At 39.0% G+C, this 23,479-nt stretch overlaps 1 protein-coding gene across 2 annotated transcripts in view; it reads left to right on the top strand.

Annotated features, from left to right (window-relative positions):
- LOC143041789 (uncharacterized) overlaps positions 1–23,479 on the top strand; it is a 139,776-nt gene that overhangs the window by 10,345 nt on the left and 105,952 nt on the right. For both annotated transcript variants that reach the window (XR_012967818.1, XM_076213845.1), the window contains exons 2-4: positions 2,264–2,356; positions 4,592–4,766; positions 9,999–10,167. Coding sequence is in view for 1 of the 2 variants with exons in the window: in XM_076213845.1 (XP_076069960.1) it covers positions 2,264–2,356; positions 4,592–4,766; positions 9,999–10,167 (437 nt within the window). In the remaining variant the exon portion in view is untranslated. The remainder of the gene's footprint in view (positions 1–2,263; positions 2,357–4,591; positions 4,767–9,998; positions 10,168–23,479) is intronic.

Raw genomic sequence — 23,479 nt, 5'->3', positions numbered from 1 at the left:
CTCCACTCACACCTAGCTCCTGCCTTCTCCCTTCCCCTTCCTTGATCAACATGCATTTCATCCCATTCATCCATCTCATCCTAGGTTGTGCACTCAAGTTCACTCCCTCCACCTATGCCTTCCACACACCTTTTACTAATCTTTCATCATATGTTCTTTCCATGTGTCCAAACCGTCCCAGTACTCTTTCATCAGCCTTATCTGTCATCTCCTTTTCTGCTTTTCATACCAATAAGAACAATAATAGTGGTAGAAAATATTAACAAGGCTTTTGATAAAATTTCCAGATACTGTCCAAGAAGATCATATGGACAGACATCCACACCAAGGACAAAATTCAGTAATCAAACTTCTTAGCTGGCAGATATTGCAAAGTAATCAATGGAGTGGCTTGAAATAATGAAGGCATCCCCTTAGAAATGATCAGTAACATTACTTACTTGAGACAGCCATGAATCAGAGAATCATCAATTAGTGAGATAGAATGGCCAAGCCCTATAATTAGAAAGAAACCCCAAAATCCTGGGCCTCACATTTGATACTCGCAAGGCTTTCAGCCCACACATTAACTTCTTCAATACGAGTCAAATATTCGTGTGCACATGAGCTGCCTGACACACGATGATGCATCACAATATGAGCATTACAAAATATAGAGTTACAGCTGTTATACTCGTTCTCTTTTACCCAGAATGCTTGTAACCACTGAAAAAGTGATCAAGCCTGTTTACAGAATAAGAGGGTCACTCAGCTACAAAATAAATATAATCATGAAACCAACACTGGCATCCTCATATACTCACACACACCTCATGATGCCCAGAGTGATCTGAACAAAGTCTCAGAATAGAGCAAGAAATGGGAAGTAGAATTCAACATCAAGAAATGCAGTATAATTGAATTTGAGAAAAGCAAGAATAGAATATCAGGACAATATAAAACTGACGAAAAAGAAGTAAAGAAAGTAAACTCTGAAGAGGACCTAGGAGTAATCATCACCAAAGACATGTATCCAGATAAACATATAAATAAAATAGTTGGAGAAACATACAATTTGTTGAGGTCAATAAAGGTGGGTTTTAAATACCTGGATAAGGAAATGATAAAAAAAAATATTACTAACACTAACAAGGCCAAAACTGGAATATGTAACAATGATATGATCACCCAGTACAAAAAAACAATGTAAGAAAATTAGAAAAAATACTAAGAGCGACGACAAAGATGGCCCCAACACTTTCAAACTTAACATATGAAACATATGAAAAAATAGTGTAGGCAAGCACCATACAATAATTTAAGAACAAACTTGATCTTTCGAGATACAAAAATGGGTCACCATGAGCATAGCTCCCCTTCCTGTAAAATACAACTAGGTAAATACAATTAGCAAAGAGAACTCCCAGAAACCCATAGCAAATCCATCTGTCTATTGATAAAGTATTCCATGTGGGCAGCAGAAAGGGGCCATTTTTGTGCATGTCTAGTAGAAAGCAGAGGTGTTTTTCTGGTATGTGTAGTCTGGGGGCCGGTCCACTTCTGTATACTTTATCAAAATAAACTTAATAGTTATGTTAATGGGAATATTAGTAAAGAGCAAAATGGCATCCAATGATGCTATTGTTCCTTGACAGGGTGCATGTTTTACTAGGTCTAGGAACTTGTGAGATGATGCCAGGCTGAATCTGTTCAGTCTATAAGTGGGGTTAGGAGTTCACATACAAATTACCCAAAAAAGTAAATGACAATGTCAGGCTGAATCTGTTCAGAATAAATGAAGTTAGGAGATCATTTAGTTTTTTGGCTATCAGAAAGCTTGGATCCAGATAATTGAAGTACTGGTGTATGGCTGACCTGGGCAGCGGGCAGGGGACAGAGGTGACCTTTCATCCACAAGGAGCAAAGATAAAAGGGAAATGATTAATGGGTTGGAGTGGGTGCATACCTTTACTGGCTACCTCCCTTGTAAGAGAGAAGAAGCCTGTTGGCATATATATAGATAGGTATGTGGTTCCACTGTTTGCCCTTAACTTGTATGCAGCTACTAAAATCATTAGTATTGTCAGTGTACAGTGGTAAAAGAAAGGTGGCTGCTGACATTGTACCAATAAAAACTTTGTCATCACATGGTACTTTTCATGTGTGTACAGTGGTGTCATATTTATTAGTTTGAAGTAATTGAAAGCTTATGAAATAACTTGGATATTTGAGAATTAATTTTCTGATTATATAAACAAAAATTATAGAAAAAAAAATATTTCAGGAAAGTCAGCGATCGGAACAAAGACCTCATTTTAGCAGAGTATCTCCTTGAGGAAGCAATTAAGGCTGAACAAGAAGCACAATTAACAAAAAGGTGAGGATGTGTTTATTTTGATTTTCCCCAGTTTTCTTTTGAATGACCCACTTGAATTGAATAGTTAATAATCATGATAGTTTTTGCCCCAAAGTTCCACTAAACGGAAACCTGCAGCTATACAGTGGCAGTGGTAGGTTTCTTATAGACTAGGGACTGAATTGGTTGAAGGTCTTTGTATTTTTTTTTTTTTTTTTTTTTTTTTTTTTTTTTTTTTTTATCTCTTTATGTTTACCTAGTTTCAGTATAGAGGATAAGTCCTCCATATAGTGACTGCATCTGAGATGATTTGTTTCTGTGGCCAAGCCTAACCAGTGTTGGTATTGTTAGCTTGACAGTGGTTTGAACAGTCATGGTAAGGTACAGTATTATCACACTGGACTATTTTTCATCTGACTATTGAGATATGCAACCCACAGCTTTCAGGAAGGAATCTGATATCCTGGAGGAAAATAATTTTCCTCCAACATATCAAATAACATTTTATGCATTTTTGTTGAGAAAACAAAATAGTTTGTCAAAGTGATTTTACAGTGGAAAAAGGTCTAGAGGTGGGCAGTACCACCAATTAATCAGAAGTTGAAGGTAGAATAGCTCAGTGTGATAACCCCGACAATGTAGTCCTTGCTTGGTGGAGGGATTTTATTTATAGGACTGATGTTTGGAGTTTGGTGGTCAGTCTTTAAATGTTTTTTTTTTTTTTTGTAATCTGAGTGTATGTGTTTCTGTATGGATGTGCTTTGAGGTGCAAGTGATAGGTTGTAGATGTATGAGTTGTATACTGCTAGTGGTTGTTGTTGTTGTTATTATTATTCTTCCTTTTCATCCTCTTCTTCCTCTTTGTCTTCATCTTCTTTGCCTTCTTCTTCCTCATCTTCTTATTCTATCATGGTTATTGTGTATAGATTTTTTTTTATCCATTCTGTTATTATTCTTTATGCTTTGTCTTGTGTAATTTATAGGTTTGTCTTAGTTTTCTTAAATGTTGGGAACCATGTTGTGGAGGCATAGTTAAGTATGGTTGAGGTGTTTTCATACCATGATTAGAGTTTCTGCTGATTAAAACCTGAGCCTGTCATTGTATGTTAATTTTCTTGTTGATCTTCGGTGGAGATAGGGCATAGCTATTCAGTGAGGCAGCAGGGTGTTTCTTGGAATCGTCATTGTTAAGGAGTAATGATACTGAAGTATTTTGGGGGAATACTAACAGTGTTTCGTGTCAATCAATTTTTCAGTTCATTGAGGTATGTTTGTGTGTTCTTAACAGCAATCTCTTACTTGTGCTGCTATTGTTGTTGTCATTCCCTAGACTGTCTGTCCGAGCAATCCCGTCTCCCCAAGGAATGCCACAGCCGAAACTGGGTTTTCCCACAAGTCCTTTATAGAGTGTATGTTGTGTTGTTTGCGTGCATGATTGTGTATAATGCAGTCTTCCATTATGTGTTGTATGGTATGGGGTGAAGTGTTACATCCTGGACAGCTGTTCACAATGCAGTCATCCAGCCTCTTCTGGTAGCTTAGAAGTGCTGGGTGGTGGGAAGTAGAAGTAAAAAAAATACCAGTTCTTTGAGTGCAGAAGAATGCTGCATGACTCATCCATACTCTGTATACCAAAAGGCTTCTTCTTCCTTATAAGGGAGGTAGCCAGCCAAGGGATATATCCAATCCTCCTCCATCCCAACTGCCATATGGCACCCATTTGTGTTCCTTGGCCCTGGCCACCGGCTCTACGCAGGTGCTGCTATTGTTAGAATGTCTGCATGTCCAAGTGTGATGAAACTGAATGAGGGTAATAGTATTGTTTGAAATATCTCCTATAGGGTATTGACTGCATAAATTTTATGCAGTCAGTACAAGAAGCTTAGATAAAAGGAACACAAATGGGTGCCATATGGGAGTTGGGATGGAGGAGGATTGGATATATCCCTTGGCTGGCTACCTCCCTTATAAGGAAGAAGAAGCCTTTTGGTATATAGAGTATGGATGAGTCATGCAGCATTCTTCTGCACTCAAAGAACTGGTATTTTTTTAACTTCTACTTTCCCTCCTTTCTGCTATCCTTTTACTATCACTATGATTCTTCTGTTTCAGTTTCAGTCCCTAAGTATAGTAGCAGTAGCTATTGGAGATGAAATAAAATTTGTAGTGAACCAAATAGATTGTTATATTATTTGAATTGCATGAATAAAATAAGAATAGACCCTCAGGATATAAATTTTGTTTTATTTTGGCAAGGTTGTACACGTGGGCAGAAAATGAAGAAATAAGGAAACTGAAGTTATTGGACTTTGTAGATAAGAACCCAACTTTTATTCAGAATATTCAGCACATTCTTGACACCTGCACTAATGCCAGAACTGGTTGGACAAAGTTCGCTGAAGACTGTGGAGTTCCTGCTAAGGATATTGAGGTATTACATTTGAGTTTCCTCTGAATTAATTTGAGTGATTCATTATTGATTGGAATTCAAATCAAGTTAACAGTTACCCTAGTCTTTAAAGATTTCTTTTTGTGTATATTTGTTATTGTAGCTATTAATTATAGAGATGGATGAATGGGGTGAAAGGGATGTTGAGTAAGAGGGGAATGTCTGTTGAGCTAGAAAGGGAGAAGGCAGGAGATATGGGTGAATGGAGAATGGCTGTGTATAGATGATACTATGATGCAAGGAAAGGAGTGGCCGAAGGATAAGGGTGTTATGGAGTGGTTATGTGTGAATAATATTTTGATGCATCCTAAAGGGATTTCTCCCCATCTTTGACTTTTCTGCATGAGGGGACAGAGAGGGGGGGTGTTGCCAATTAAATAAAGCAGCCTTGCTGTAGATGTACCCAGGGAAGTGGGTGGGATACAGGGATGACCCATCATCAATGAGGAGCTAATATGAGAGGGAGGAAAGGGTGGTGGATGGGAGTGAAATTGGTGGGAGTGGGTACATTCCTTTTTACTTGGATCCCTTGTAAGGGGGGAAAAGCCCTTGGTATATACATAGTTATTATATATGTATATTTAATAATCAGCCATATGTGTAAATAAGGTGGAAGTGAAATGCAAGGTAAAGGAGGATGAAGAAGAGTAGATGTGAGGCTGGTGGAAATTTGGCTGAGGATTTTGAAAATTATAAAAGTATGTTTTGGAAGGAAGTGAAATGAGGCAAATTGGGTAGAGAGGAGTGGGTAAGTGGAGTAGATGTACAGGTGTTAATTGAAGTGAGGTTAGTGTGTGGAAGATGGGTAATAGATTATTTCAGCAAGTTGTTGAATGTAAGGGATAATGGGGAGACTTTGATTGTGGCAGTGGGAGGTGGGGGATGAGATACAAGTAGAATTTAAAGATATCTAAACTGGGAAGGCTCCTGAATTGGATGGCTGTTATATGAAATGTGATAAAGGGTGCAGTAGTTATAGTTGAATGGCTGGTGAGATTGTTTAATTTGTTTTATAGGAAAACAACCATACTTATGGATTGGGGAGTACATATATAGTTCCACTATACAAGGAAATGGGGATAAATACAATTTATAGTAGTTGTAGGATAAGTGTGTTAAGTGCAGTCAATAAGATGTCTGGATATTGATTGAGGGGATTAAGAGGAAATGATTGAGAAGGAATTATGTGGGTTAGGAGAGGAAAATAGAGTAGACAGATAGTAGAAGGATAGAGTATAATTAGGAGTGAAGGAGGAATGGGGATGTTTCAAGGAGGGAGTCACAAGATGTTCAAAGACAGTGTGTGTAACAAGGAGTTCAGGAGGAAATAGAAGGAAAGTGACTGGTGGGATGATGAAGCAAAGAAGGTTGTAGAAGAAAAGAAGCAAACATTCACAGACTGGTTACAAAATAGGATGAGAGAATCATATGAAAAGTACAAAGAAAAAAGAAGAGAAGTAAAGCATAAGATAAAGGAGGCAAAGAAGAAAGCAGATGTGAAATGGGAGATAGGGTTGATGAAAGAGTATTGGGATTGTTTGGACACATGGAAAGAATAAGTGAAGAAAGATTAGTTAAAGAAATGTGGAAGGCAGAGATGGAAAGAGTGAACATGAGGGGGTAACCAAGGATGAGATAGATGGATGGGTAAAAGGGGCATTGGGAAAGAGGGGAATGTCTGTTGAGGAAGGAAGGGAGAAGAGAGAAGATAGGGGTGAATGGAGAATGGTTGTGTATGGATGATTATGTGATGCATGGAAGGAGTGGGTGGTGGATGGTGGGTGAGGGAGTATGTGTGAATGATATTTTAATGCAGCCCAAAGGAATTTCTCCCCATCTTCTCTTTTTCTACATGGGACAGAGAGGGGGGTTGCCAATTAATTGAGGCACCCTTGCTGTGGATGTGCTGTCTTGCTACATTGCTTCTGACCCATGTGCCCAAACAATTCTAAATGCTCTTTCATCATCCCTATCTCCCAACTCCCTTTCCACCTTCACTCTCATCCTCACCTCCTCACCGCCTCATTTCTCACTCTATCCAGCCTAGTAACCCCTACCATACATCTCAGGCATTTCATCTCAGACACATTCAAACTCCTTCTCTCTTCCTCTCTTTATGATCCATGTTTCTGCCCCATACAGTGCTGTCAGCACACTCACTCCTTCATACAATCTCCTCTTAGCATCCATTCCCAAATGTCTGTTTCTCATTGCACTTTTTAATCCCCCAAGGCATTTACTTGCTTTTCTCATTCTACAGTCTACCTCCACCTCCACTTCTCCCTTTCCCACCACATTCACATCCAAGTATCTAAAGCTATCCACTTCTTCCAATCTCTCTTAGTACTCACTTCTAATTTGCTGCCACATTCTCCCCTTGTACATCTCATCACCTTACTTTTACTCATATTTATCTTCAATTTCCTTCTTTCGTACACCTTCCCAAACTCCATCACTAACATCTTTAATCCCACCTCTTATCTTGCCACAAGCGCAGTGTCATCACTAAACAGCAACAGGTTTATCCCCCATTTTCTCCATTTTCTTTAACCATGTCCAATCCCTGGCCCATTGCCCTTGCTTTTACTTCTCACACCACCTCATCCATGTATATATTGAACAGCCAAGGTGACATGACTCATCCTTGGCAAAGTCCTGCCATACCTCAAACCACTCACCCTCTCTATTTCTAATTCTAACACAGGCTCTACTGCTCTCGTAAAAACTCTTGACTGCTCTTAAAGTTTTCTTCCTATCCCATATATCTGCAATACCCCCCACATTGCCTTCCTGTCTACTCTGTCATAAGCTTTTTCCAAATCCATAAAGGCCCAAAAAACATCCTTACTTTTTCATAAATCTTTCTCCCATATCTGCCTTACCACAAAAATCTGGTCCACACAACCTACCTTTCCTAAACCCACACTGTTTCTCATCAATTACTCCCTCTATTCCTCTCCTAATCCTCTCAATCAAAACCCTCCCATAAGCCTTTCCAACTACACTCAACAAACTGATCCCTCTGAAACTACTACACCCACACTTGTCCCCATTTCCCTATTAAAGCTGAACTATACAGGCACTCCTCCAGTCCTCCGGCACCTATCCAATCCAGGTGCCCTACCTGCTCTCATCATTTTATTAACTGCTTTCACCTCATTTTTCCTTATTTCTTTTCTATTTTCCTCATTTATCACTGTCATTTTTTTAGTGGTTCCCACTGGAACTACCTTTCCCTTCCTATCTTTCTTCATATTTAGCAACTCCCTAAAATACTCTGCCCATCCTTCTCTTAACCACTTCACTCCGGGCCAAAATTTCGCGGGTAGCATTAGCTGCCAGACGTATGATGTTGCGTCATAATACTTGCACCATAAAAAATAGTCACCGCTTATATCGATCGTTCTCTCTTTCACCCGTGAATTTTGATAACCATAGAAAATGTGATGAAGCCAGTTTAGAGAGTATGTCAGTTACACAGGGACAACTACAATAAATATAATCAAGACGCCGATATGGCAGCCTTGCTTATCCACTTGCTCCTCATGCCGCCTACGTAGGCGGCACCATATGGAAGAGGTTAACACCATTACTTCCATTATCATCACTCCAACTGCACCTTTTACCTTTTCTTCTCTACTTGATTTGTCTCCTCTTCCTCTCATAATTTCCTTCCAAAAATCTTTTTATTACTTTCAAAAATTTCTGTCATACTCTTACCCCACTTCACACACTCCTCTTTGCCTCCTTTATCTTATGCTTTACTTCTCTTTTCTTTGTACTTCTCATATGATTCTCTTGTTCTATTTTGTAACCAATCTGTGAATGCTTGTTTCTTCTCTTCTACAACCTTCTTTGCTTCATCATCCCACAACTCACTACCCTTCCTTCTATTTCCTTCCTCCTTGTTCCACACACCATCTTTGCACAGCACGTGACTCCCTCCTTGAACCATTTCTATTCCTGCTCCACTCCTAGTTCTACTCTATCCTTCACTCCCTCCCTCTCCTCTCTCAGCTTCTTGTACTTCTTTTCTTTCTCATTTAAGCAGTTTACTCTAAGCACCTCCTTACCTTCTGGCCTTTTCCTCTTTCTTCATCTATCCTCCACTCTCAAATTTACCTTCCACCAAAAAATTATCTGATATTCCCCCACTCTCTCCCCTTAGAACATGAACATCCAAAACTCTTCCTACTCTTCTCTTGGTTACCACTATGTAGTCCATTAAAGCCCAATCTACCACCCTTCTATCCACCACCCTCTCCCATTTGTACTTATGCTTGAATTTCTTCCTAAACACCGTATTTGCTATCATCAACTCTCTAGACACATCTCTACCATCAACTCTCCACTTTGATTTTTTTCCTTGAGATCCACACTTCCCAAACACTGTCTATTGGTTCATTTCCTACCTTAGCATTAAGAGCTCCCAATACCACTACATTGATATTTCTCCCTAAACCCTCTATGTACTCATTTAAATCTATCCAAAAAGCCTCCCTTTCCTCAACACTCTTCTCACTACCAGGCCCGTATGCACTTACAAAAACCCACATCTCCCTTCACAATTTCATCTTCATCCACATTAACCTTGGGCAAAAGTAAGGTGATGAAATGTATAAAGATTGATAAAGGTGATGGGTTATGTATGAGTGTGAAGGGTAAGAGCATAGAGTAGGTGGAAATTTTGTATTTGGGATTGCATGTTCCAGTGAATGAAGGAGTAATGTTGGAGGAGAACTAAAGGGTAACTGAGGCAAGTATCTGTCAAGAGGTATAAGAAACATTATAGGAGAAATAGTTATTTGGGGATGAATGCAAAGAGAAGGGTATGTGAAGGAGTGATAGTACCCACATTACTGTGTAGAGCAGAAATTTGAAATTCAAGGGAGGCAGAAAGGAAGAACCTGAATGTGTTTAAGAAATATGGTAGGTGTTATGAGATCGGTATGATTGAGAAATGGTGAGGAAGAAAGCAGAGAATATATTGAAGAAGAGCCATCAGAGAGGGTAGGTGGTTTGGAGTGAGGTAAGACTATGAAAAAAAAGTGAACTTGAAAGGAAGATCAGGAATGAGGTGGATGCAAGAAGAATGTTAGTGAGGATTTTTTATTTTTTATTTTCTCTGTGATTCATTGAAGAATATCTTAAATTCTAATACATGAATAAGATTACTTTATATATATATATATATATATAATATTTCACAAACAGTGGAGTCGCTTATACCACCGAAGTGATTTACTTGAAGGCCCAACTGCACAAATCTTCCGTTTTATCAAAAGGGACAACCCTAGCTTAACTCTAGGGGAAGTCTTTGATATCCTTAAGGACCTGGGGAGACATGACCTTCTTCAAAAAGAAGAATGGCAGCAAGGTTCAGGTAGGTTTGTATTATGTAATATCTAGAGTTGATTAAAAGATGGATTTATTTATTTAACCCCTTCCATACGGTGCCGCACACGTAGGCGTCATGGACTTAGATCTCAGTGGCAGCAGCCAATGCCAGCCGTACGACGTGTCGTAATAATACTCGCATCATAAAATATAGTCACCGCTTATATCGATCGTTCTCTCTTTCACCCCCGAATTTTGAATACCACAGAGAATGGGATTCAGGGCACATTTGAGAGAATGTAAAAACACAGGGGCGACTACAATAAATATAATCAAGACGCCGATATGGCAGCCTCACGAATACACTCGCTCCCCATGACGCCTACGTGTGCGGCACCGTATGGAAGGGGTTAATGTTTTGAGATAAGCCTTATATGGAATATGATGATATTGATTGTTGCATCAAGTTTTAGTAACTGTAAACCCACAGCCTCACAGTGGCTGGCATTGATCCTCAGGCCCTTTCATAGATCTCTTTCAAAAGAAACTTTGAACTGCTCTCTGTGTTTTATTTGTGAGGAATTGTTTCTGTATCACCAGCTAAATATAGTAGGAAGAAGGGAACAGTCACTGGTTTTCAGCCATCCATATGTAAAAATTTCAAATAAAAACCATTGAAGTTGAGTAGTAGCACTTGTGTGAGGGTCAGGAATGGAGGTTGGTTTAAAGTGAAAGTGAAACTGTGTAAGTTTTTTTTTTAATGTTGCCATGGTTGTGTTAAGGGAGAAGGGAGGTAGATGTGAGGGAAGCAAGTAAATGGCTTGGGGGATTAAAAAATGTAATGAGAAATAGACATTTGGGAATGGATGCTAAGTGGAGATTGGATGAAGAAGTGATTGTACCAACAGCACTGTATGAGGCAGAAACATGCAACATAAGAGAGGAGGAATTTGAACGTATTTACCTAGTTGTATTATACAGGAAGGGGAGTTATGCTCATGGTGACCCAGTTTTGTATCTCAAGATCAGGTTTGTTCTTAAATTGTTGTATTGTGTTTGCACACACTATTTCTTCATCCACTTTGTTCCATATATCCATCACTCTGTGTAGGAAGCTGTTCTTTTTCAGGTCTCTTCTGTAGTTATCCTTTTTAAGTTTCATTGTATGTCCTCTTGTTTTTCCTCTGTCCCGTTTTGATAAGTCCTCTCTATCAAGGCATTCTTTTCCTTTCATAATTCTGTAGATAGTTATAAGGTCCCCTCATTCTCTTTGTTCCAGGGTTGGCAATTCCAGTTCGGCCAGTCTTTGTTCATATGTTAGGTTTGCAAATGAGTTTGAGATGAGGTGCCTGAGAAGTATGATAGGGGTTACTAGTCTTGATAGAGTGAGAAATGAGGAGGAGAATGGGGTTGGAAAGGGAGTTGGGAGATAGTATTGATGAAAGAGTCTTGGGATGGTTTGGACACATGGAAAGAATAAATGAAGAAAGACTAGTAAAAGAGGTGTGGAAGGAGTGAACATGGGGGGGGGGGGGCAGCCAAGAATAAGATTGATGGATGGGGTAAAAAGGGCATTGGGAAAGAGGGGAATGTCTATTGAGGAAGGAAAGGATAAGACAGAAGATAGGGGTGAATGGAGAATGGTTGTGTATGGATGATGTTGTGATGCATGGAAGGAGTGGATGGGGGATGGAGGGTTGAGGGAGTATGTGTGGGTGATATTTTAGCGCAGCCCAAAGGGATTTCTCCCCATCTTCTCTTTTTCTGTATGAGGGGATGGAGAGGAGGGGGTCACTGAATAAATGAAGCAGCCTTGCTGTGGATGTGCTGTCTTGCTACACTGATTCAGACCCAGGGCAGTGGGCGAGATGCAAGGATGACCCGTCATCCAGGAAGAGCCAAGATGAGAGGGAAGGAGGGGGTGAATGGGAGTGGAATATGCGGGGATGGAATGGGTGTGAGTGGATTTTATGCCTTTGTTTTTTGGCTACCTCCCTTGTAAGGGGGAAATAGCCATTGGTATATGTATGTACTAGGCAGGGGTTCAAAGTTGGTAAGTGAAAGTAGAGGGAAATGGGAGGCGAGCCACTTGTTGTTTAGATAACACTACAACGCTTGGAAAGAGAACGAGCATACAAAAAGGCTAGAAGATACAAGGCAATCATTAGATGAGATACTAATGGGCGGGGGTAATCTGGTAATTATGGGGGACTTCAGTTGCAAAAAATTTGTTGGGAGAACATGACAGTGAGAGAAGGAGAAGACTTGTGGGGTAATGTACTACTGGACATGACCATGGAACATACAATGACTCAGTGGGTCAATGAAAACACCAGATACAGAAATAACAAGGACCCATCGAAATTAGATATAATATTTACAACAGAACCTGAAATTATGGATAAAATCCAATACAAGACATCAATTGGAAAGAGTGACCATATACTCATTGAGACTGAACTAAAGGAAGAAATAGACATGGAGAGAAATGAAAAACATAGGAAAGGACAATTGATGTACAACAAAATGGACTTTGCAAAACTAAAGAAGTTCTTCCAGAATGCAAACTGGGAAAAAATTTACATGGAAGAGACAAAAGTGGAAGAGAAAAGGGATGTTTTGATGGATAATTACAATGAAGGGGTGAATAGGCACGTACCAAGACAGAAGCTAGAGAGAGTGTACATTAAATGCTGGTTCAACAAAAGATGCAGTGAGGCAAAAGATAGAAGGGACAGAGCTTGGAAAAGATGGAGAAAAGAAAAAAATTAAATAAAAATGGCACGTTTATATAAACTATAGAAATGAGTATGTTAAAGTGAGAAAAGATGAAAAAAGGAACCATGAAAAGGATATTATAGATAAATGCAAAGAGCAACCAAGGTATTCTATCAATACGTGAATGGTAAACTTAAAAACAAACAAGAAATGGTGAAACTATGCCAAGGGAATATAGAATACACAGAAGAATTAGAAATGGCCAGTCATGAAAAATCACATCAAATCTGTTTTCACTAGAGAGAAAGCACAATATTGGGACAAAGGAAATGAAAGGCGATCTCCCCCCATGAGCGAGATAACAATAACACAAAAAGAAATAATGGAACATCTATCAAACCTTGACATCAGGAAATCACATGGCCCGGATGGAATTACAAATTGGATTCTAAAAGAATGCAAAGAAGAACTAAAGGACAAAATACATAACATAATAAGTTGCTCACTTAAAGAAGGAAAAATACCAAAAGACTGGAAAAATGCTAACATTGTACCAATATATAAAGGAGAAAACAAGGAGGAACCAACTAACTACAGGCCAGTCCCACTAACAAGCACTATAACCAAAATTTGAGAGAAAATCATCTAGAATAGATGGGTAAAACACCTGCAAGACAACAATATAATAAACCGAAGACAATTTGGGTTCAGACAAGGAAGATCATGTACCACAAACTTAATATGTTTCCACTCAAGATTAATAGACATAGTGCAAGAAAGGAATGGATGGGCTGATTGTGCCTTCCTGGACTTACAAAAAGCTTTTAACAAAGTACCACACAAAAAAATTATTTAAAAAATTGGAACATATAGGAGAGATACAAGGGAACCTACTAAAATGGATGGAGGACTTCCTGATTGGTAGAAAGATGAGAGTAGTGCTCAGAGGAAAATATTCAGGTTGGAAAGAGGTGATCAGTGGAGTACCGCAAGGATCTGTATTGGCTCCAATAATGTTTGCTATGTATGTGAATGACATGGATGATGTGAAATGTTACATGAGCTTCTTTGTAGATGATGCCAAACTGTTAATGAAAGTACATACATATATATACCAAGGCTTTTTCCCCCTTACAAGGGAGGTAGCCAAAAAGGAAAATGCATAAAATTATTCCCACCCATTCCATTTCTGAATACACTCCACACCCCTCCACCCTCCCTCTCATCTTAGCACCTCCTGGATGACGGGTCATCCCTGCACCTTGTCCACTGCCCTGGGTCAGAAGCAATGTCGCAAGACACAGCACATCCACAGCAAGGCCACTTCATTAAATTGGCAACCCCCACCTCTCCATCTCCCCATGCATAAAGGAGACAGGGAGAAATCCCTTCAGGCTGCATAAAAAATTGCTCACACATACTACCTCCCCCTCCCCCATCCCCCTGCCCATTCCACCTCATGCATCACAACATCATCCATATACAACCATTCTCCATTCACCCCTGTCTTCTGTCCTCTCCCGTCCTTCCTCAACAGACATTCCCCTCTTCCCCAAAGCCCCCTTCACCCCATCCATCCACCTCATCCCAGGACGTCCCTTCATGTTCAAACCTCATCTCAAACACATTCAAACTCCTTCTCTTTTCCTCTCTTATGTTCCATGTTTCTGCCCCATACAGTGCTGTTGGCACAATCACTCCTTCATACAGTCTCCTCTTAGCATCCATTCCCAAATGTCTATTCCTCATTACACTTTTTAATCCACCAAGGCATTTACTCGCTTCTCTCAATCTACATTTTACCTCCACCTTCACCTTTTCCTGCCACATTTGCACCCAAGTATCTAAAACTATCCACTTCCTCCAGTCGCTCTCCCTCAATGCTCACTTCCAGACTACTGCCACTTTCACCCCTTGTACCTTATAACCTTACTTTTACCCACATTTATCTTCAGCTTTCTTCTATCACACACTCTCCCAAACTCTGTCACCAACTTCCTCAATCCCTCCTCCAATCCTGCCACAAGCGCAGTGTCGTCCGCAAACAACAGCTGGCTCACCTCCCACTTTTCTCCATTTTCTTTAACCTTCTCCAATCCCTGACCCACTGCCCTTCCATTTACCTCTCGCACCACATCATCCATGTATAAGTTGAACAGCCAGGGCGACATAACACATCCTTGACGAAGTCCCACCTTTACCTCAAACCACTCACTCTCTCCATTTCTAATCCTGACACAAGCTCTACTACTCTCATAAAAACTCTTGACAGCTCCAAGAAGCTTTCCTCCTATCCCATATATCCTCAAAACCTCCCACAGTGCCTTCCTGTCTACCCTGTCGTAAGCCTTTTCCAGGTCCATAAAGGCCCAAAAAACACCTTCCCCTTTCCTATAGTTTTCTCACATATTTCTCTTACCACAAAGATCTGATCTACACAACCTCTATCCATCCTAAATCCACACTGTTCCTCATCAATTGCTCCCTCTGTTCCTCTCCAAATCCTCTCAATCAAGATCTTCCCATAAACCTTCCCAACTACACTTAACAAGCTAATCCCTCTGAAACTACTACATTCACACTTGTCCCTTTTCCCTTGTAAAGAGGAACTATACAGGCACTCCTCCAGTCCTCCGGCACTCTACCCTCTCTCCAGCAAACATTAAATAACCTCACCAACCAGTCCACCATTACTGTACCTCCATTTTTTAGACATTCTGCATGGCATCCATCCAGACCAGGTGCCTTACCTGCTTTCATCATCTTAACAACTGCCTTCACTTCATCCTTCCTTATTTCTCCTCCATTTTCCTCACTCATCACGGTCATTTTCTTAGCATTTCCCACTGCAACTATCTTTTCCTCCCTATCCTAAACATTTAGCAACTCCCCAAAATATTCTGCCCATCTTCCCCTTACTGCCTTCTCTTCCATTATCATCTCTCCATCTGCACCTTTTACCTTTTGTTCTCTACTTGATTCGCCTCCTCTTCCTCTCTTAATTTCTTTCCAAAACATCTTTGTATTACTTTCAAAATTTTCTGTCATACTCTTACCCCAATTCACGTCTGCTCTCCTCTTTGGCTCCTTTACCTTTTGCTTTACTGTTCTTTTCTTTGTACCTCTCATATGACTCCCTCGTCCTATTTTGTAACCAATCTGTGAAAGCTTGCTTCTTCTCTTCTACAACCTTCTTTGTTTCCTCATCCCACCATTCACTACCCTTCCTTCTATTTCCTCCTGTTCTTCTTGTTCCACACACCTTCTTTGCACACTTTGTGACTCCCTCCTTGAACCATCCCCATTCCTCCTCCACACCTAGCTCTACTCTATCCTTCACTCCCTCCCACTCCTCCTTCAGCTTCTTCTTGTACTCCTTCTCCTTTTCCCATTCATTTAAAGAGTTCACTCTAAGCACCTCCCTACCTTTTGTCCCTTTCCTCTTCCTCCATCTATCCTCCACTCTCAACTTACCTTCCACCAAAAAAAGATCTGATATTCCCCCACCCTCACCCCTTAGCACATGTACATCCTTAACTCTTCCCATCATAATCCTATTTACCACTAGAAAGTCCATTAACGCTCTATCTACCACCCTTCCCTCCACCACCCTCTCCCATGTGTACTTATGCTTGACTTTCTTCCGAAACACTGTATTTGCTATCATCAACTCTCTTTCTAGACACATTTCCACCATCAACTCTCCACTATGATTCTTTCCTGGAACTCCACATTTCCCAACCACTCCATCAATTGGATCATTTCCTACCCTAGCATTAAGGTCTCCCAGTACTATTACATTGATATTTCTCCCTAAATCCTCTATGCACTCATTTAAATCTATCCAAAAAGCCTCCCTTTCTTCTACACTCTTCTCACTGCCAGGCCCATATGCACTTACAAAAAACCACATCTTCTTTCCCAGTTTCACCTTCATCCACATTATCCTTGAGGAAACCTCCTTCCACTCCACTACACGTTTACCTATCTCTTCACTTACTAGTATAGCCACCCCTTCCCTCCCTCGCCCTCTCTTCACTTCTGATAACCTCCTACTTACACTCCTAAACTTACACTCGCCCTTCCCTTTCAGCTTAGTTTCACTCAAAGCCAACACATCCATCTTTTTTCTCAAACATACTACCTATCTCTTCCCTTTTACTTTCATCTGTACCACATCCACGCACATTAAAAGACCCAAACCTTAGGGTGCTGATCAGAAAACTCCCAGACCCTATTATGCCTTTGCTTTTTCTTTTAGGAATGTCCCCTGTGGGGCTACAAGGAGAAGGATGCCTAGTCCCACTCCCCGTCCCTTTCTTCTCGCCTCTTACAATCCAAGTGTAAATACTTGGTGGCAGTATTCTTTTCCCCCACCACAGGGAAACTGAAAAGGATTGTGAATCGCTGTAGGAAGACCTGAATAAGTTATGGAACTGGAGCAAGAAATGGGAAGTGGACTACAATATTAACAAGTGTAGCATAATGGAGTTTGGAAAAAGCAAAAATAGAATATCAGGACAATATGAAATTGGAACCAAGGAGGTAAAGAAGGAGATATCCGAAAAAGATTTGGGTGTAATTATCTCAAACAACTTGTCCTATGATAAACAGATAAACAAAATTGTCGGAGAATCCTACAACTTGCTAAGATTAATAAAAGTGGTATTTACATATTTGGACGAAGAAATTATTTAAAAATATTGGTCACACTGATAAGGCTTAAACTAAAATATGTAGCGACATTGTGGTCACCCAGTACCAAAAAGAATATAAAGAAAATAGAATCCAGAGAGCAGCCACAAAAATGGCACCTGCACTTGCAAACTTGTCATAGGAGAGATTGGCTAAACTGGAGTTACTGACTCTGGAGCAAAGAAGAGAGGTGACCTACTGACCATCTACAAAATCATGAAGGGCACAGAAATACTTGATAGAGAGGACTTGTTAAACTGGGACAAGAGAAGCACAAGAGGACATGGAAAAAAAAGAACATAACTATAGAAGAGATCTGAAGAAAAACAGTTTTCCACATAGAGTGGTAGACACTTGGAACAAACTGGACAATGAAATAGTGTACAGAAAAACCATTCATGAGTTTAAGAGCAAACTAGGCACTGCGAGATACAAAGGCGGGACACCACGAGCATAGCTCCCCTTCCTAGAAAATACAACTAGGTAAATACATGTGGCTTTGTTTAAGGATAAACTGAAACAGTTGGTTGCAGATTTTAAAAGTGTGTGTGAGAGAAGAAATTTGAGAGAACATGTAAGCAGAAGTAAGGTGATGAGATTAAAAGGAGTAATAATAGTTGTGGGTTGGATATGAGAATTCTATTTTGAAGGGTGAGAGGGCAGAGCAAGTGGAGAACTATAAGTATTAGGGGTTGCAGCTGGCAGTGAATGGAGGTGTGGAGATAAATTATATAGTAAAAGAAGCAAGGAAATGACTGGTTGGGATGAAATGTGTTGTGAGGAATAGGTATTTTACCTAGTTGTATTATACGGAAAGAGAGCTATGCTCATAGTGCCCATCTTTGTATCTTTCAGCATCTAGTTTTTCCTTAAATTCTTGTATAGGTTTGCACACATTGTTGCCTCATCCAATTTGTTCCAGATATCTACCACTCTGTGTGGGAAACTATTCTTTTTCAGATCTCTTCTATAACTATCCTTTCTGAGTTCATTTTCATGTCCTCTTGTTTTACTTTTATCCCACTTTAATAAGTCTTCTCTGTTGAGGACTTCCATCCCTTTCATAATTCTGTAAATAGCCAGTAGATCTCCTCATTCTCTTCTTTGTTCCAGGGTTAGTAGTTCCATTTTTTGTATGTGAGTCAATTTAGAAAGTGTAGGTGCCATCTTTGTTGTTGCTCTTTGGATTCTTTCTAATTTCTTTGTATTGTTTTTTGTACTGGGTGTCCATAGTGTCACAGTGTACTCCAATCTGAGGATGAATGCAAAGAGAAGGTTGTATAAAGGAGTTGTTGTGCCCATGGTACTGTATAGAGCATACTTAGACTATGAAAAATGTGGTAGTTGTTAGGAGGGTGGATAGTAGGGGTGTGCCAATTCAATTGTTTTGCTGATGCTGATGCCAATGCCGATTCCTATTCACTCTTAGTTGCCAATGCCAATACCAGTACCGAATCCTATTCACTCTTAATTGCTAATGCCAATGCCAATGCCAATTCCACTTTATATAATTACAGTATATCAGTTTTTAATATAAAATAATTAGAATTATTTCTACTTGCTTTATAATCCATGTAGATTTATACACACCAGTTGTTGAGCTGTTGGATGGTAATGATTGAATGAACTTAATGAAATGCTTATTGATTGACCACTTTATGATTGTCTGTTGAAAAAGAGGTTAAAAATTACCTATTGCATAGATTTTGATGTAACCAGTAACTTCAAGTAACTAGAATCATTTAATGCATGGTTTTAATAAAACATGTGCTGAGTGTAAAATTTATAATCAGCTTCTTAATCCTAATTTAATAGGGTTGATGAAAGAGTATTAGGATGGTTTGAACACATGGAAAGAATAAGTGAAGAAAGATTAGTAAAAGAAGTGTGGAAGGCAGAGGTGGAAGGAGTGAATATGAGGGGGCATCCTAGGATGAGATGGATGGATGGGGTGAAAGGGGCATTACAAAAGAGAGGAATGTCTGTGGAGGAAGGACAGGAGAGGACAGGAGATAGGGATGAATGGAGAGGGGCTGTGTATAGATGATGTTGGAATGCATGAGGGGGAGTGGGTGGGGGATGGGGGATGAGGAAGTATGTATGAGAAAAAAATTGACGCAGCCCGAAGGGATTTCTCCCCGTCCTCTCCTTTTCTGCAGAGGGGGGACGGAGAGGGGGAGTTGCCGAATTTATGAAGCTGCCTTGCTGTGGATGTGCTGTGTCTTGTGACACTGCTTCTAACCCAGGGCAGTGGACAGGATGCAGGGATGACCTGTCATCCAGGAGGTGCCAAGATAAGAGGGAGGGAGGAGGGTGGAGGGGAGGAATATATAGGAAATGGAATGGGTGGGAGTAGTTTCTATTCCTTTTTCTTTTTGGCTACCCCCTGTGTAGGGGGAAAAAGACTTTGGTATATGTATGTATGTAATAGTAAAACCTAAACCTAACTCAGTCTCGACTATCTAATAGTTGACCCATGGAATGGAGGAAATGGCCAAAATATATATATATATATATATATATATATATATATATATACATATATATATACATATATATATATATATATATATATATATATATATATATATATATAATGTGTATTTACCTAGTTGTATTTTACGGGAAGGGGAGCTATGCTCATGGATCCCGTCTTCATATCTCATTTTATCTAAACTATTTTTAAATTCATGTATTGTTTTTGCACACACCACTTTCTCATCTAACTTGTTCCAACTGTCTATTATTCTGTGAGGAAAGCTGTTCTTTTTCAAATCTCTTCTATAGCTGTCTTTTTTTATTTTCTTTCCGTGTCCTCTTGTATTTCTATCATCCCATTTTATCAGATTCTCTCTTATCAGTAATTTCTATGCCTTTCATGATTCTGTAAATAGCTATCAAATCTCCTCTCTCTCTTCTTTGCTCTAGTGTCTGTAGTTCAAGTTTTTGTAGTCTCTCTTCATATGATAGTTTTGAGAGTGTTGGTGCCAATTTTGTAATTGCTCTTTGTATTCTTTCAAGTTTTTTTATACATTTTTTTGTACTTGGTGACCATATCGTTGCTGCATATTCCAATCTTGGTCTTATCAGGGTGATTAGGATTTTCTTCACCATTTCTTCATCCAGGTATGTAAATGCAACTTTGATTGTTCTTATTAAATTATAAGTTTCTCCAAAAATCTTATTTATATGTTTCTCAGGTGACATATTATTCATAACAATGACTCCTAGGTCCTTCTCATTTTCTACTTTTTTTATTCCTTCTTCTCCCAATTTATATGCTCCTGTTATTCTGTTTTTGCTTTTTCCAAATTCCATTATACTACACTTTTTTGTATTGAACTCCATCTCCCACTTCCTACTCCATTCCTGTACTTTATCTAGATCTCTTTGTAGTGATTCACAATCTTCTTCAGTTTTCACTCTTTTCAGTAGTTTTGCATCATCTGCAAATAAGCTTATATAGCTTTCAATTCCTTCATCCATATCATTAATATATATAGCAAACATTATTGGGGCCAGAACTGTTCCCTGCGGAACACCGCTTATTACTTCATCCCATTTTGAGTGCTGGTTTCTTATCACTACTCTCATTTTTCTTTCTTGCAAAAAGTCTTCCATCCAATTTAGTAGTTTGCCCTGTATTCCTCCTTCAGTTTCTAATTTCTTAAGCAACTTCTTATGTGGTACTTTGTCAAAAGCTTTCTTTAGGTCTAGAAATGCACAGTCCGCCCATCCATCTCTTTCTTGTATTATATCTATTAGCCTTGAATAGAAACATATTAAATTGGTGACGCATGATCGTCCTTGTCTGAATCCAAATTGCCTTGGATTTAACACTTTGTTTTTTTCTAAATATTTTACCCATCTACTTTTGATAATTCTTTCACAAATGTTTGCTATTGTACTTGTTAGAGAGACTGGTCTATAGTTGGTAGGTTCTTCTTTATTTCCTCCTTTATATATAGGTACTATATTTGGTTTTTTCCAATCTTCTGGAACTTTTCCCTCTTTCAAGGAACTGTTTATTATGCTATGTATTTTGTCTGCCAGTTCATTCCTGCATTCTTTCAGTATCCAGTTTGCTATTTCATCTGGTCCATGCGATTTTCTGACATCAAGATTACTCAAGTGTGTTAATATTTCATTCTTTGTTACTTCTATTTCTTCCATAGGGGGGATTTTCTCTTTCCATTCGTTCTCTTCAGGTTGTATGTTCTCCCTTGTAAACACTGATTTAAAATGTTTGTTCATAATTTCCGCCATTTCCATTTCCTCAGTGTATTCAACTCCCTCTTCTCTTAATTTCTCCAAGTCTTGTTTGTTTTTCAGTTTATTGTTTACAAATCTGTAGAATAATTTTGGTTGATCTTTACCTTTTTCTATGACATCTTTTTCATATTTTCTCTCTTCCTCTCTGCACGTTTGTACATATTCATTTCTATAACAGGTATATATTTTCCATTTTTCAGGTCTTCTGTCTTTTTTCCATCTGGTCCATGCTTTGTCTCTTTTGTTGTTTAACTCCCTACAACATTTGTTGTACCAGCATTTTACATATTCTTTTCCTTGTTTTTGTCTTGGGACACTTTTCCACTCCTTTTTTGTAAATTTTTGTCAAAATATTCCATTTCTCTTCTACTGTTGTTTCTTCTTTGTATATTTCTTCCCAGTTTTCCTTTTGAAAGAATTCTCTTATTTTATCAAAGTTTGTTTTTTCATACATCATTCTTCCTTTTCTATATTGTTCATTTCTTTTCATATATTTTTCTTCATTAAGTTCCAGTTCAATCAATATGTGGTCACTTTTACTTATTGGTGTTTTATATTCAATTTTGTCCACTATTCTAGGTTCAGATGTAATTATTAGGTCTAGTCTCGATGGCTCTTCTTCATTTCTATACCTGGTGTTCTCCTGTATCCATTGTGTCATTGTATGGTCAGTAACCATCTCAAGTAGAGCGTTTTCCCATGAGCCGTCTCCACCCTTTACTGTCATTTCTTCCCAGCAGTTTTCTTTGCAATTAAAGTCGCCCATCATAACTATTCTTCCTCTTCTATTATCTTGTTTAATGCTATCTTTGTGTCCTCTAACATACTTTTATGTTCACTCTCTTCCCATGAGGCTGTTTTCGGGGGCACATAATTTATCACAAACTTTCTGCTCTTCTTATCTCTGTCTTCTACTTCCATCATTATCATCTCTACTGTATTCTTTCCATATGTGACACACTTCATGTTTATATCCTTCTTAGTCAGGAACATAACTCCACCCCCTTCCTTTTTCACTCTGTTTCTAATCCAATAATTATATGCATCATGTCCTACACTGTTGGGTGGTAGTGGACCTTTTAATTTTGTTTCTACAATTCCCATTATGTCTGGTTCTTTTTCCTTCAAATAATCATTCAGCTCATTCAATCCTGTAATTAATCCATCTATATTTGTGTAAGACACTCTTAGTTTTCTGCCACTTCCATTGTGTTCTCTGTTTCCCTTTTGTTTTTCTCTTGTATGTCGACTTTCTTTAGTTCCATATTCACTACTCTCCAATAGAATCTCTCTTTTTCTGACTCCGTTCTTTTCTCGTTTTTTTCCTTAGCTTCAAGTCTTTTCTGTTTTTCTTCCTCTCTTTCCTCTTTATTCATTTCCCTTTTTATCCATACCTTTTTATATTGTTCACTTGTTGCTAGTTTCCCTGTTTTGGATAAGATATTCTCTGCCGTCGTTTGTGACTTGAATTTAATCTTAATTGGTCTGGTCTTATCTGTGCTATACTTTCCGAGTCTAAATTTCTCTTCAATTTGCTTCATAATTTCTGGTTCATCTTCCTGAACTGATTCTAGTAATTGGCTTACTTTTTCATTTTCCTCTTTGATTCTTGTGGTTCTATTTGGGTTGTGTTTTTCTTCCATTCCTAATATTATTATACATTTCTTCTTGTC

This window comes from Oratosquilla oratoria, chromosome 32, assembly GCF_046742065.1.
Source record: "Oratosquilla oratoria isolate Oo_2021 chromosome 32, ASM4674206v1, whole genome shotgun sequence".
NCBI lineage: Eukaryota > Metazoa > Arthropoda > Malacostraca > Stomatopoda > Squillidae > Oratosquilla > Oratosquilla oratoria.
The sequence above is the reverse complement of the archived record's forward strand: the minus strand, read 5'-3'. Positions and strand labels throughout refer to the sequence as shown.